The sequence below is a fragment of the Bombyx mandarina genome, chromosome 20, assembly GCF_030267445.1.
Source record: "Bombyx mandarina strain Sakado chromosome 20, ASM3026744v2".
NCBI lineage: Eukaryota > Metazoa > Arthropoda > Insecta > Lepidoptera > Bombycidae > Bombyx > Bombyx mandarina.
Window position 1 is genome coordinate 2,559,389 of NC_143226.1, and position 15,714 is coordinate 2,575,102.

Consider the following 15,714-nt stretch of genomic DNA (forward strand, 5'->3'; position numbering starts at 1 on the left):
TGCCCGATGTGGGAATCGAACCCACGACTCAGGACGCAACAGTCAGTGGCACTAACTACAGCACCACCGAGTCAGTCAGTTAAAGAACGCGAGATTAAACCGTAAAAGCTGTTTTAATTATATCGACGACTAGAAAAAACTGAAGAGAATAAATACTACACAATAAAAAGGTAAGCTTTTTACTGGTGGGAGGACATCTTGTGAGTCCGCGCGGGTAGGTACCACCATCCTGCCTATTTCTAGCGTGAAGCAGTAATGCGTTTCGATCTGAAGGGTAGGGCAGCCGTTATAACTATACTGAGATCTTAGAACTTAAATCTCAAGGTGGGTGACGCATTTACGTTGTAGATTTCTATGGGCTCCAGTAACCACTTAACACCAGGTGGGCTGTGAGCCACCAGTCCACCAATCTAAGGAATAAAAAAAAAAGTTGGCCAACTAACTTGCATTATTCCTTTGGTCCCTAGTTGCACTTCATACATCCACTTGGCAGAGTACACGCAGGCGGTCGCTCTGATCGTTGCGAAGCTCGACATTCCTTGCACGCTGACTCTCTCGTCACCGACCAGGACTAAGCGACCTGTCCCTGTAGAAATAAAGATTGAAGGATTTCTGTTGGCCCGGAGGCCTTTTCAGTTTCACCAGAGTTGGGTGAGCAAAGGCTCAGCCAGGAGGGGTGGGATTTGCTAACAGCTGCCCGAGCGCCTCCGAAGGAGACCTAACAATTCAGGATGCATATGTCTACGCAAAAGGTTTCTATTCTCAATGCAAATATAAATAATAGTTTAAAAAAAACTAACAAAATACGCTTTTATAGAAAAATTCAACTAAAAAATAGAAAATAAACTTTAAAAAAAATTTAAATTAAAAATAGTGTAAGAAAAAATGATTTTCAGGATATTATTAAAATAACCCTTCTACTCATATCTGTTGATAAAATATTTATATCTACTGATACCACGCTTTTTTTACAATAATTTATTACTACATTTAATTCGAATTTATTAAAAGTTATTTTCTATTTTTTAGTTGGATTTTCTATAAAAGCGTATTTTGTTCGTTTTTTTAAACTATTATTTATTTTTAATTTTTTAGTTGAATATCTATATTTTTTTTTATATTGTATTGTCATCGGTCCTTAATAAGTATACCAAATTTCGAGTTAATCCGACGTTTTGAAGGGGTTCAAAATCGTGTTCAAAGATTCCGTTACATACATACTTACGTCTGAAGCTAATAAAAGCGTATTAAAAAAAAAGAAATTACCAATCTTGTCTGCATTTTGGCATGACATAAAGCAGCAGTTAGCGACTTTGCCTCTGGTATTGCTTACATCCATGAGCGGACGATAAACGCTCATCATCAAGTGGGTCGTATTACCGAATGTCTACAATGGCTTTAAAAAAAAAAAAAAGAAGCGAACATCGCCTTATCCCAACAAATCATATCTCTTGAGGGATTCCTCACAACACATTTTTCACACATTTAGAACAGAGACAATTATTAAAATTTAATTTCCTAAAGTGCCTCGCGCCAGAAATTGGCCCCGGCTTTTCAGAATTTCGCACTCAGCCGTGACGGGCACATCTCAAATAGCGCCGCAGATTAGATTGGTTAGCATGTTATTTATGTTAGCAAATGTTTTTTTTTTCCTTAGGCATGAATAAGCGTCAGCCTAATGAACAAGTATTAACATTAACAAATAAATAAAACCTACGGGTTAGTTGTTTTAGAAAACATTAAATTATAATTGTACCTACTAGTTTTAATGATTAAATTCGTTTGGTTCGTATTTTTTTCAAATTAACTTATGATTGTCAGATGTGTAGCTAACGTTAAGTGTATCCACAAGGGTTCATGGTGGGCGACCTTCCAAAATATTTCTACGCTTTACGGGAGGAGACGAGGGTTCCGTTTATAATTGCTAGTTCGCGTTTAATCTTGTAGGGGAATGATACCCCGCCCCGCTTAGCTTACTATGCAGTTATTGTGCATATAGTAATGAGCAGCATACGTTAGTCAGTCAGTGATCAACGTGCAGCGATCCACCGCGGTCGCTGACGCGAATAAACATGTAATTATACGTAGTGTTTTATTGACCACTCCGATGAGGTTTCTGGAGGACAACACGCAACAAACAACCAACGCACTCGCCTCCTCCTTCATTTCCCTAAAAACCTCACAAACTCATATAGTTTTACCTGTAGACGCATCAAAAACAACCAGCTTCGGTCCGATGCGACCAGTTCTGTCGTCTGTGGTTTCGCTGGCCTGTGGAACGAAATATAGGAAAATGGGTATTGGCCTTAATACGCTTTATAGTAAAAGCTGTTCCGATATGTAGCATCTTGAATATTTTTGCCGCGACGCAGCCATAGGGACAGTCGTTATACGTGATACATTTCAACGGAGATCTCATATCTCAAGTTGAGAGTTGGAATTCACACTGCCATTTACATATCGACGCTTGAAAGGCAAACGTGACTAAGAGATAATGCGTGAACTTTACAGTAGACTAATTTAAAGTTGAAATACCTGAAAACAAAATTTATTTTAACGAATCTAGCTGTAGTAGAATCTGGCTAGTAGCTGTAGGGTTGAAATGATTTTAATAGACCTAGAAATATATTTATTTTGCGCATTGAATATGGTTATTGCTTATCATTTATGTACAAAGCAGTTATTGTGGCTTAGTCATGTTTGCCTTTCAAGCGTCGATATATAGACGCATCAGTTTCCTCAGATAGACTGCTCAGAGAATCTTAAGAAAAGTGAGAGGTGTGTCGAAACAATAGATATTTATTGAACATGGCTCCAGACTCAATGGCTTACGATGTAATCACAAGGTTATATGACCGTGTAAACGAGATAGGGAGATGGTACCAATACGTACGCATTTTAGTACGCGTATTTAAGATTTACATTTATGCTTTTTTTTTCATTTAAAGGCATAGCTTAGGCAAGTATCATCATCATCATCTTGGCTTGTCCGTTGTCCACGGCCGAACATAGCCCTCTCCAACTGATGTCCAGGCGTATACCATCCTATATTTGCTGGTAACTTAAGTGGCTATTCCAGACGGGCTCAACCTGGGAGTATTTGCTAACCTAGCAAGAGCAGTGCCGAATCGGAATCGCTTCACTGAGAAGATCCGGCGAGAAACTCAGCGAGTTAAACGTTGATTTTCGTGTCATTTCAAAAATGAGAGATCTAGGAATAGATTTAAAGGAAACAAAACCCTCATTCATGTATTTAGCTTTACTATTAAAAAGAAAATTCAACTTCGATAAGACTACGTTAAAATAAACTTGTTTTATAGAAGAAGAAAAAAATGTGAAATTAGGTTATTACTTTTTATTGTCATTTCGAAACACAAAAGAAGAAAAGAATGTTCTCGAACATTTTTCAAATGACGAAAAACGTACAAAGAATTATGTTAATTTAATTGAACTGGCATAAAGTAACTCACGTCAATCACGATTGGGACGTGTTTCTTCGAAGACTTCGGCTTTTGTGTTGATTTCGCATCCAACATCTTAGGCAGGGCTTCACGTACATGATTAATGTATTTACTTCTCCTGCAAAAACAATACATATTTTTATGAAAACCATATGCAATCCTGCGTTAGGGATAGGCATGCAGAGAAAAAGCATAAATAATTCCTTAAATAGTATGAAACTTTCTTCAGTTTCTGCGAGTTGCAGAAATAAGTAAATCTAATTTCATACCGATAACAAAAAAAACGCTAAATGAAATCGTAAAAGTAAGCTTTTTTATTATTTTTTTATTGCCTTTGTGGGCAGACGCGCATACGGCCCACCTGATGGTGAGTGGTTACCGTCGCCCATGGACTTCAGCAATGCCAGGGGCAGAGCCAAGCCGCTGCCTACCGCTTAATACTCTCCACAAGCCTCGTTTGAAGAAGGACATGTCATAACGCTCGGGAAACACCGTGGAGGGGAGCTCATTCCATAGCCGGAAGGTACGTGGCAAAAAAGATCTCTGGAAACGCACTGTGGATGACCGCAGTGGCTCCAGGTAGTATGGATGAACTGTACTCCGGTGGCGGGCGGTGCGATGGTAAAAACGAGACGTTGGTATCATCTCGAACAATTCCTCAGAGCACTCCCCATGGAACATGCAGTACAAAATACAGAGGGAACCGAAGTCCCTCCGCAGACCCAGAGGCTTAATGACATTTCTTGAATTTTATTTATTTGAATTCCGCGAACCGTAATTTCCGGGTTTCTTAACATAAACTAACAAATGATTACAATTTAAAACGATTCTGTGGCATTTCAGATTCAATCTAAGTTCAAACACGGTTCGAAATCTATGCGTAACCCGAGCCCCATTGTCTTAGTAGCTCCCTTCTTCAAGTACTAACGCAATTGGGAAAATCGTATCGTATGAACGACAATAAGAACATCATAGTCCAGTCCAGTGGCTCTCAACCACAATGTCGCGACACATTGTCGCAAGGTCCCGTCAACTGTGTCGTGAGATTTACAAATACGACTTTTTTTTCTAAGGTATCCTGGGCAAATTAAATCTCTGGGATAATTATTTTTCGATGTTTAATCGATCAATCATGTAACATTTAATGTATTTATACCTTCACTTAAACAAGTTTCCTAAAATCACCAGTAATTATGTAAGGGTGTCGCGAATCTGTTAAAAGATATGCGAGTGCGTCGCTGTCTAAAAAAGGTTGAGAGCCGCTGGCCCAGTTCACTCACTGCGACTGACGATCCCCATTATCCTTCAAGACCATATCGTTTCCGAACACCCGTTTGATGGTATCGTGGACTTCTCCTTTCTCAGCGGAGCCACTGCAAACGCCGAACATGGATTTGAAAACGTTCATCATCCCTCACGAATTTAAGGCCAGCTGAAATAAAGAAAGTATCGTGGTTAGAGGCCCGTCATAAATGCATTTGCAGAGACAGGTTACAGACTGACAGGCTACCTACTTAAAAAACGTACGTCTTTATCCTGCATGTTACAAAGACAAACAATAATAGGATAATAATTAACTTAAACTCAATATGTTTATTAATTGTTCAACACCACGTAATGTATTCGAAAAGTCTAAATAAAAAAGCGAGATTCAGCCCTTATAGTAGTTTTAATTATGTCTACCTCTCGAGAAAACCGAAGAAAGTAACAATGAAGATAATAGCGTGAGCATCAGAATCTGATGAGCACGACTCCTGGTACATTAATATTAACCGACGTCACTAAGCCGTTGTTGAAAGCAATAAAACATATATAAAATTCTTCTAAATAAATGCCTCTAAAGATGTGCTCATGAATGAATACCACTTTTTTTCATTGCTTAGTGGGGTGGACGAGCTCGCGGCCTACCTTGTGTTAAGTGGTTACGAGAGACCATATACATCTACAACGTCAATTCCGCCACCTTCCTTGTGATACATGTTCCGTTTTTACAGTACAACGGCTGCTCCACCCTTCAAACCGAAACGCATTACTGCTTCACGGCAGAAATAGGCAGGGCGGTGGTACCTACCTTTGCGGAGTCAAAAGAGGTCCTACCACCAGCACAAATGTCTATTTAAAGAAATACGAGACTAAATAAAGTATTTTATTGTACCATATATAAAAGTGTAAGATCGGGGAAAATAATGAAATCGGCGAATTCGAATTGGCTAAATAGTCAACGTGAGCTTTTCCAATTCTGATAGCATTAATGGGCCAATCTCGAAAATCTCCAAATCAAGGCAGCGCGCAGAAATAGCGCTAGGTTTCCCAATTTCCCCGGTTCTTGGAAATGCAATTTGTCGGATTGTACGTTTATACAAACAGGCTAAGGCTACGAGCACAATGGGCTCAAAGTGGAATAAAAATATATTAATATTATCTGTCTTCAGTCCACGTAAAAGTTTTCTTGGGAAAATTACTAGTGGTGAGTACCCGTGTTCTTCCACAGCAGAAATTCAGAGGCGGTTTAGTTCGTCTGGGCTACTGAAGCCCTAGTTTGGGTTAGTTGACCGCCGTCCGTAGCTCGGCGTTATATTTTTACGACTGGGTAGCTGGCATACCGACGCCAACCCTCCTCTTTTCTCATCGGGGCTTGGCACCGGCAATGGTAGAGTTCAATCCACTGCGCGGAGGACAGGAAGGAGTGGAGGAAGATAGTCCTAACAAAAGTGCTCCGTAAAGGTCACGACCCTCAGTTCTGAGGAATACGACGCACGGAGTCCAAACAAAATCAATTTATATGGAAAAATATACATGTGCATCATTTTACTTGGAAATTCTTCACGTACCATACAAATGCATGACACTGTATCGTGTTCCTAGGATATCTTTCCTTTTTTTTTGTGTAAAAATTTTTTTGTCTAGAACGCTCTTTCGAGTTTCGTCGATCTTCCAGTATAATAATTAAACACTTTAAAATATGTAGCTAGGTACTTAAATTTTCTACCTTTATCAACGGTGAGTTTAGTATGAAAAAACAGCAAGAAATTTCTAATAACTTACATTGTACATTAAGAAATGGCGTTTGAAATAAAATCGTTTCTGTTTTTTGTAGTTATTGTATTAGGAAACAGGAAAACATGTAAGATTAAATAATTGGTGTACTCATAAAACAAAGAGATTATATTGAAAATCAAATGACATTAAACTAATGTCATATTGATCACAAATTTCAGACGTTTGGGAATAAATACTGTTGACAAGATTTTCTGATTAAAGTTCTTACTTGAATGCCTGTAAACGTATTCTTGAGGTGTACGTTGTTTTTTTCTTAACTTGAAAATACGAAAACCTTAAAGGACAAAGTCGTCCGCTATTCGACCTTCGCAAGGACTACTAAAGGACCCTTGAAATAACAATAAATTAATTACCTCACGCTGAGGAAAATAATTATGATAACTTATTAGGCTAGCTCACGGGCCAATTAGCGGAAAGTCGTTACTGGAGCCAGATCAGTTGGTTGATTCAGCGAAGCACTGCTCTTGCTAGGGCTAGTGTTAGCAAATTCTCTTAGATTAAGCATGTGAGTTCGCCTACCCATCCGTGATTACTTGGAATTTGCCTCTTAGGCTACCAAAGATTAGTTAGGGAAACAAACTGGAGCCAAAAAAATTAACAGAGTCTTGCCGACCACCTTCAAGTTCAAATCAGAGCATGGCAGAAATAAGCAAGTTGGTAGGTCACGTGGGCTCACAATTTGTTTAAGCCATTCGTACTAAGGTGACTATTTGTATTTAGATCATTCTTTTTAATCCGCCATCTAAAGCAAAGTCTTCCATCCAATGCCTTTTGTGCTTATTGGAGATTGTGGATCATGCGCATCAGTGTGCAGCGGGTGGCTATCACAGAACACAAGATATTTGGCAGATTCCTGAATATCCTTATAACGTTATTTTCAAGATAACTTTGCTTACATACAAGTTCCGAAAATTAAAATCTGAGTCGTCTACTGAGCAATTACACCCGTTTGGTAGAAGATCTTTATTTTTGAGTCCTATTACGTGTTATGCTAATATAATAAAAATGTTTTTTTTTTAATCGAAATATTAGTGTCGTAGTGATTTGCACGCGTGTGTTCGAATCCCATCCTTGTCGCCACTTTCATATATGTGTTGGAGACGGTCATTAGTTTAGTAGCTAAACGAAACGCAGCACGATTCCCTAGAGATGGCAGCACGATTGCGGTATCGTCGGAACTCGGCTGACTTCGTGTTACGACAGAGCCTAGCCGATGGAGGCGCATAGACGCCATCACGCCCATCACAGTTCATCACACTTACCAACCAGCCTTCTTGAAGAGCGGTGCCTCCGTCCTAAAAAAACTGTCATTCGTTTTCGTTTGCTAACGTCATCACCCTATTCGCCCTTATAATGTCTGACGATGGTGTTAATAATTGTGGCTTCTCGGACATATGACTTAAAATACTTAATTAATTGATAAGCATTTAATATGAACACGCACTTAACCGAACACTATTAGGAAAAGACAAGGAGGAAGTTAAGTAAAGAGCGAGATAGCTATATTTTAGAATGACACAATATGTCGAATGCGTTTAGGAATTGGTTTGATATCTCACACTTAACCGAATACTATTTGGAAAAGACAAGGAGGAAGTTAAGTAAAGAGCGAGATAGCTACATTTTAGAACGACAGATGTCGAATGCGTTTAAGAATTGGTTTGATATCTCACAAGTGTTATCAAGACCCGTGTTGTTCTAGGTGTATGTGAGAAACGCACATTCATCAGGATCGGTAAATGTTTACGAGCTACGCGACCTTGATCGATTCGACAGAACCTGTAGAGCGAGACAAACACATCGATTACACATCTCCGGTGCTAATGTCCTTGGAATTTGGTAGAATTTAATTTAGGAGAAAAACAAACACGCGTAATCTTATGACTGCAATTTCTATGGCAGTGATTCATTAGAGTTGAAACTGAAGGCAATGAAAACGTCAGTGATTTTAGGTTATTAATAACGTGACCATTATTTTTTCGTCTCAAAGCGAGAAGCCTACGATATAAAAATGACTTGAAATAATCTATTATGGTATTTTACCTTACTGACATCTTAATTCTTATATCAACTTGCCCTTAATATATAAATAATTTCGCAACAAAAAACTACTTTTCTACAGCAAAATTAGTTACTTTAGTATGTATTTTGTAGTAATAAACACATGCACAACAGATAAATGAAAGCGGGACATTTTTGTTCTCATTGGGGAGAGCGGGACGGACAGCCTGAAAGCGGGACGGACAGCCTGAAAGCGGGACAATCCCGCCCAAAGCGGGACGTATGGCCACATTAGTTATTAATTACTTAAAAGCACTGAGTTCGTCCAAAGTACGTTTCCAGAGATCTTTTCTGCTGCGTACCAACCGGCTTAGGAATGAACTTCCCTCGTGGTATTTCCTTAGCGCTATAATATGCCCTTTTTAAAGCGAGGTTTGCGAAGAGTATTCAGTAGTAGGCAGCCGCTTGGCTGTGGCCTTCGCATTACTGGTGGTAGGACCTCTGGTGAGTCCGCGCAGATAGGTACCACCGTCCTGTCTATTTCTGCCGTGAAGCAGTAATGCGTTTCGTTTGGAAGGGTGAGGCAGCCGTTGTAACTATCCTTGAGACCTTAGAATTTACATCTTTTTTTTTTTATTTATTGCTTAGATGGATGGACGAGCTCACAGCCCACCTGATGTTAAGTGGTTACTGGAACCCATAGACATCTACAAAGTAAATGCGCCACCCACCTCGAAAATCTCAAAGTGAGTGGCGCATTTACGTTGTAGATGTGTGTGGGCTCCAGTAACCACTTAGCACCAGATGGACTGTGAGCTAGTCCACACATCTAAGCAATAAAAAAAGGTGAAATGTGAAAATAGCTGTAAAAACCCGTTAAATGCAGTGTATGTAATGTTGGCTAATACTTATGCCGTGACAAAATTCAAGACCCCATCGCCATTGCGCAAGCCATTCAAAAACATATCATCAAAATATAGTATTTTTTTTATTTTTTTTTTATTGCTTTGATGGCTGGACGAGCTCACAGCCCACCTGATGTTAAGTGGTTACTGGAGCCCATAGACATCCACAACGTAAATGCGCCACCCACCTTGAGATACAAGTTCTAAGGTCTCGAGTATAGTAACTATAAGTTATATAGTAAATATATATAAGTTGCTAAGGTCGAGTCAGCGAAAAGGACGAAGAAAAACTATGTCGAAGTAATATTTTTCAGTCTAACGGACACTAGCGCAATAAAAGTATTTACACTCCTTGTTTATGTTGTCGATTTATTGTGATCTTAATTTAAGCTCCGTACTTCGCTCGTCTACCGAAGACTCTGCTTGACAAATAATTCTTAATAACAAAGTCACAATATAAATAGCAAATAAGCTGTTAATTTTTTTTTTATAGTGGGTGTCTTTACTAACATTACCAGTAGTAGTAGTAGTAGTTACTGTTGCCCATAGACATAAACAATATAAATGCTGCCAGCCAACTTAAGACATGAGCCATTTTGACGGTTGCCCCACCCTTTAAACAGGAACGCATTACTGCTTCAGGGCAGAAATAGGCAGTGTGGCGATACCTACCCGTGCGAGCTCAAAAGACACCTTACCACCAGTGTTCACTGCGCGAAAGACGATTTGTAACCTATCTTTTATAAAGGAGTAACATTTTTTTTGTTTTCAAATACGTTCTAGGATTTCCTCGTGATTATCTTCGTCCTTCATATCCTTTTTACCATTGCACCTCTAGCCACCGGAACAGAGTTCATCCATACTACCTAGACCCAATTAGTTCATATACACTGCATTTGCATAGGTCGTTCTTGCCACGCAGAATCCGACCCTAGAATGCCCTTCCACGGTGTTTCATGACATGTCTTTCTTTAAACGAGGTTTGAAAGCCCACTGAGTTTCTCGCCGGATCTTCTCAGTGGGTCGCGTTTCCGATCCGGTGGTAGATTCTGCGAAACACGGCTCTTGCTAGGGTTCGTGTTAGCAACGTCGTCAGGTTTGAGAACCGTGAGCTCACCTACATGTTGGGGTGAAGCTGAAATAGGTTCTCAAGGCTATCCGCATAGGAAGGGAAAAAAAAGAGGTTTGCAGTGAGGTCTTAGCTGGCATTGCTGATGTCCGTCATCGACAGTGATTATTTACAACGAGGCAAGACAATAAAAACGACAAACAAACATTTTTTCCTTTATTTTTCAACTGTAGATATATAAAATTCGATGAGGACTACGTTCATGTTTTTCTCAGTTCAAGGTGAATATTCGACGTTGTTCCCGCAGTTGACAATAAAACTTAGATCATAATAATTTTGATGGAAGTCCGATGTAACCGACGATGTTATTGCTATTCAGGGTATTTTGTAAAAATATTTTTTTTATTTTCTAACCTTCACTGTTCATCGCTGTTATATTGAAATAATATAAAGACGAGAAATATTAATTGGGAAACTCTTTATTGACGTTATAAACCATTTTAACCGTCTTCAAAAAGGAGGAGGTTCTCAATTCGACTGTATCTCTTTTTTTATGTTTGTTACCTCATAACTTTTGACTGGGTGAATCGATTTTGATGATTTTTTGTTTATTAGAAAGCTGACGCTTCCTGTGTGGTCCCATTTCAATTTAGTCCAGTTCTGATAATGGTATCCATGAGAAAACCGTATAAGTCTTAAATTTGCATTAAGTACGTGCGCGACAAATAGATGAATAGCTCAATAACTCAATATCGCGCCAATCGATTTCGATGAGTATTGTTTTTAGTGTATATTTGTTTTGGAATATCTTTTTGTTTTCTATTTGAAGTCGGTTTTTCTTAAAGCATGTCTATTTACAATTATTTTTAAAGTTGTTCTGATTATCGGTCTACTGGTAGGACTACTAACCGTGAGCTAATAAATATATTAAGTATTAAATATATATCTTTAAAATAGTGTTAAAAATACAGAGCTTTCGTATGTAGTATGAGCATGTATTGTTTGGTCCTAGTTTTTGTATTGAATAGGCAATGGGTAAGTACACCATACTGCCAAGTAGTTTTATTAGACATATTATAAACTACGATAAATAATAATATTTAATAACGAAGATGGCTGTTACAGAATATTATATTATGAAGCTGGAGCACGAATGCGATTAACTCAACAACTGTCTTTGTTGTTTATGGCTCGTGCCATTTACCGTGTCATGGCTTAAAGGTCTTGTTAGCAGGCCATTAAATCTTTAAAAAGTAGCGTCTCAGGAATTCTTTTTTTCATTTTAATATGTTTACAGGTAAGGCAAAACAAAGCACTGTTATTCTAGATTGATAAACAAACGGGCCTTGTTGTATTCGCTTCAAAAGACAAAACACATTTGTTTGTTTACATTCGCATTGATCCAAAACACGTGAATTAGGGATGTGAACGATTATAAATGTTTAGAAACAATCGCTTTTATTGTTATTAAAATAGATTATGAATGTTTTGTTATTCCATTTCTGTTCTGGATCTTTGATTTAAACAATTTGGGTTTGAAATAACAAGTAGATATCCTATTTATAACACAAGAGATATAGGTTTGTTGCAGAAAAAGACAAAAAATATAAAAATTCCGTACGTTTCCAAACTAAGTCCTTTCAGCGGTGTAAAACCATTAACAAAGATAAATATTTTTTTTTTCAAACTCTGCTCTGCATATATCGATCGGTCTTTAAGTTCTCAAGATATGTCAGTACTTTTGTTTAGAGAGGCTTAATAATAATATTCTGTTCATTTATTAATTAGATTCGAGTTTGCGACATCTCTATTTTCGAACTTCTTAGATTTGTTTTAAATAAAGTCCAAAAGGACAAACAATTGCATTTGACACATGTGTAAATATCTGAGTATTAGATGCTCAAGTGGTACTTATTTAACTTCATGTCACTTAATGGTCGCGGTTTGGCTGTGCCCCTAGCATTGCTGATGTCCATGGGCGGCAGTAGCCACTCACCATTAGCTGGGCCGTATGCTCGTCTGTCTGCAAGGGCTATAAATAAAAAAAAAACATAAAACAAATCCCCTTTATTACAGAGAGCTACAAGAATGTTTTAATTATACTATAAACTTATTACAGTAAAATAAAAACAAAAGCTATTATAATAAAACAAAATTAACATCGAAATATTAATGATTAATTATTATTAATTACGATACAAAAACTTAACGACATTAAAAACTGGAGAAGAAGCGAGATTCGATCAGGAATCATATTAAATTTGCGTAAATTTTGAATTCGAGTTTATGTTATTACTTAGTTAGTCATTACTTAGTTAGTCAATTAGCTCTTTAAATATATTTTTTAATTTTTTTCTTAGATGGATGGACGAGCTCACAGCCCACCTGATGTTAAGTGGTTACTGGAGCCCATAGACATCTACAACGTAAATGCGCCACCCACCTCGAGATATAAGTTCTAAGATCTCAGTATAGTTACAACGGCTACCCCACCCTTCGAACCGAAATGCATTACTGCTTCACGGCGGAAATAGGCGGGGTGGTGGTACCTACCCGTGCGGTCTTCCAAGAGGTCCTACCACCAGTAAATCCAACTGCTACTTAAATACTCTTAAAGTACTGGTGGTAGGTGCTGCAAGCACCTGTGGTCCTACCTTCTTCTTTAACCCGTGTCCTCCCAATGCTGAGTGTCAGTCTCTTCAAATGCACCCACTCCATTCTTTTCGGTATCTTGCCTATCGTACTGTTCATTTTACAAACAAAACCATTAAGTTTTTTTTTTCCTACCTAAGCTTGTAACCTTAGAGGCTATGCCAGCGTGACCAGCTGAGACCATCAAATATAACCATTTGAAGAACGTGAACGAACTTTTAAGAATTGATCCTTATTGTTACGCCGGTAATAGTAACGCCATCTATCGCCGAATAGTCGAACGAATATCGAAGAATCTAGTAGCATCTAGAACGCTCGAGAAATACAACGCAATCTATTGTCAGATAGCGGAAACACTATACTCGAAATGTGTGGAATATTCTCAATAATTCTAGGGATGTGGCATCGGCTATAAAAGCGTTGCAGAGATGGCACGCAGTTAGTTAGTAATCGGAACTACTCGAAGCGAAACAGCGAACGGATCACCTGAAGCGAAGCAGAACAAGCGAATTGAGAGTTTTAAAGTGTTTTAAGTGTTGAATACAGTTCTTAAGTTGTACTCCGGTCAGAATTTTTATTTATCCCGAAACCCAGCGCGTAACATTATCATGGTGAAAAGCAGTAGGTATATAATAAAAGTAAGCGAATTTTTTAATAGTTTCCTAGCAGTCCTGATCACGTTACATCCTTATTTAATGAATACATAAATAGATGCAGTAAACATTTCGTCTTTATGTAGCGCATGGTAGGTACTTAGTTTGCAACGTGTCTGTTGTAAAGCACTGTTTACGTCGTAAGAAATGGCCGTGCAGACTAGATAAGTAATATTTATGGACCAAAAAAAGTCGACACAAATTATCTAATGCTATATACGATATAGATCGTAAGTTTTTCAATTTTAAAGGGAAAATAGGTAGTCGGCGGGATTGCACAATTTTGATTGAAAATTGAACAAGTAATCTTTTGTTAATTCGATCTTGTATTTTTTTTTTATTGCTAGATGGGTGGATGAGCTCACAGCCCACCTGGTGTTAAGTGGTTACTGGAGCCCATAGACATCTACAACGTAAATGCGCCATCGACCTTGAGATATAAGTTCTAAGGTCTCAAGTATAGTTACAGCGGCTGCCCCGCCCTTCGAACCGAAACGCATTACTACTTCACGGCAGAAATAGGCAGGGCGGTGGTACCTACCCGCGCGGACTCACAAGAGGTCCTACCACCAGTAAAAAATTATTTATTGTGGTACGGTTTTTTTTCCTACCTATGCTGATAGTCTTGAGAGGCTATATCAGATTCTCCTTGACGTGTAGGTGAGCCCACGGGTCTCAAGCCGGGAGTGTTGCTAATAATGGCCCTAGCAAGAGCAGTACTTCGCAGCATCTACCACCGGATCGGAAACGCGACCCACTGAGAAGATCCGGCGAGAAACTCAGTGGGCTGTGTCTATGGGACTGTGGTACGGTATTTAAGTACGTAGTAGTTTTTTAAAAACTTCACTATTACATTTGTCTACTGTGACTGGTAGGTGGCACCATTTTGACGCGAAACAATGATTTTTTTCACTCTTTTTCAGAAATGGTATGCCACGGGACAAATCGCATCTATAAAATGTATTGCAGTTTTCTTTGACTACAAGTATTTAACACGAAACACTATGTGTCTGAAAACATTACCTTTGCCAACCAGATCTTCAGCACAAAACATGTGATAGAAGAATATGTGGCATTTACTACCATTACACTATATTATCATTATTACTTATTATAACTGTTAATAATGACGGTACAGTACCAGGCAATAAATATTGCACATCGATATTTAAAAGTGACAGTCATCTAATTTTGTTTTTGTTGTAGAACGTTACCTGTGTGCGACTATCACTATCCATGGAGATTAAATGTCATTTAGGTAATGTGCGACAGATATAACGCTTTACGAAGCAAAAATTTGCCGTCTCTTTCCCACGGTCGATGTGCAATATTTATCGCCGGGTACTGTAACATCTTGTAAGCCTGCACAGGTAAGTAAGTACCCTGCCGATTTCTGTGTTACGGTTTGAGGGGTGGGGCAATGGTTGTACTATAAAATTGAGACTCAAAACTCAAGGTGGATAGCACATGTCTTAATGTGTGGTTGCTGCGTTTTTGTTGTTGATGTCTATGGGCCCCAGGAGCCACTTAACACCAGGAGGGTGAGAAGCTCGTCCACCCATCAAAGAAATAAAAAATAAATTAGTTTTTAGATACACTTAAAAGTTATAGAACATGGATCGACATCTTGTTAAGATATCCACAAATATGTTTGCCGCGATTCTTGTAATGCGATTTTGCAATTGCTGCGTTTGCTGTAAGTGGGGCAGTTTTGTGATGGAGCAACTGTGATGCAACGAAATTTAGACTTCAACTTCGGGTATGAAGGTGGATATCGGCATTCACATCAAGGCGTCAAATTAATGGTTGAAAGCGCTGAACTCTTCATCTTCTACGCTTTTAAATAGATTAGTGGTCCCCTGGTAGTCGAAATTCGACTATAACTAATGGAAATTATAAGTTTTGTACACTAT

The 15,714-nt window shown here is 38.5% G+C and overlaps 1 protein-coding gene across 1 annotated transcript in view; it reads right to left on the reverse strand.

Moving 5' to 3' along the window:
- Positions 1-4,887, reverse strand: part of LOC149500592 (E3 ubiquitin-protein ligase RNF123) — a 61,952-nt gene extending 57,065 nt beyond the window's left edge. Inside the window, exons 1-4 of the mRNA XM_089735843.1 lie at positions 4,742-4,887; positions 3,471-3,579; positions 2,202-2,271; positions 444-586 (exon numbers count right to left, since the gene is read on the reverse strand). Coding sequence (XP_089591969.1) covers positions 444-586; positions 2,202-2,271; positions 3,471-3,579; positions 4,742-4,872 — 453 coding nt within the window. The 5' untranslated portion in view covers positions 4,873-4,887. The remainder of the gene's footprint in view (positions 1-443; positions 587-2,201; positions 2,272-3,470; positions 3,580-4,741) is intronic.
- Between the last annotated feature and the right edge of the window lie 10,827 nt (positions 4,888-15,714).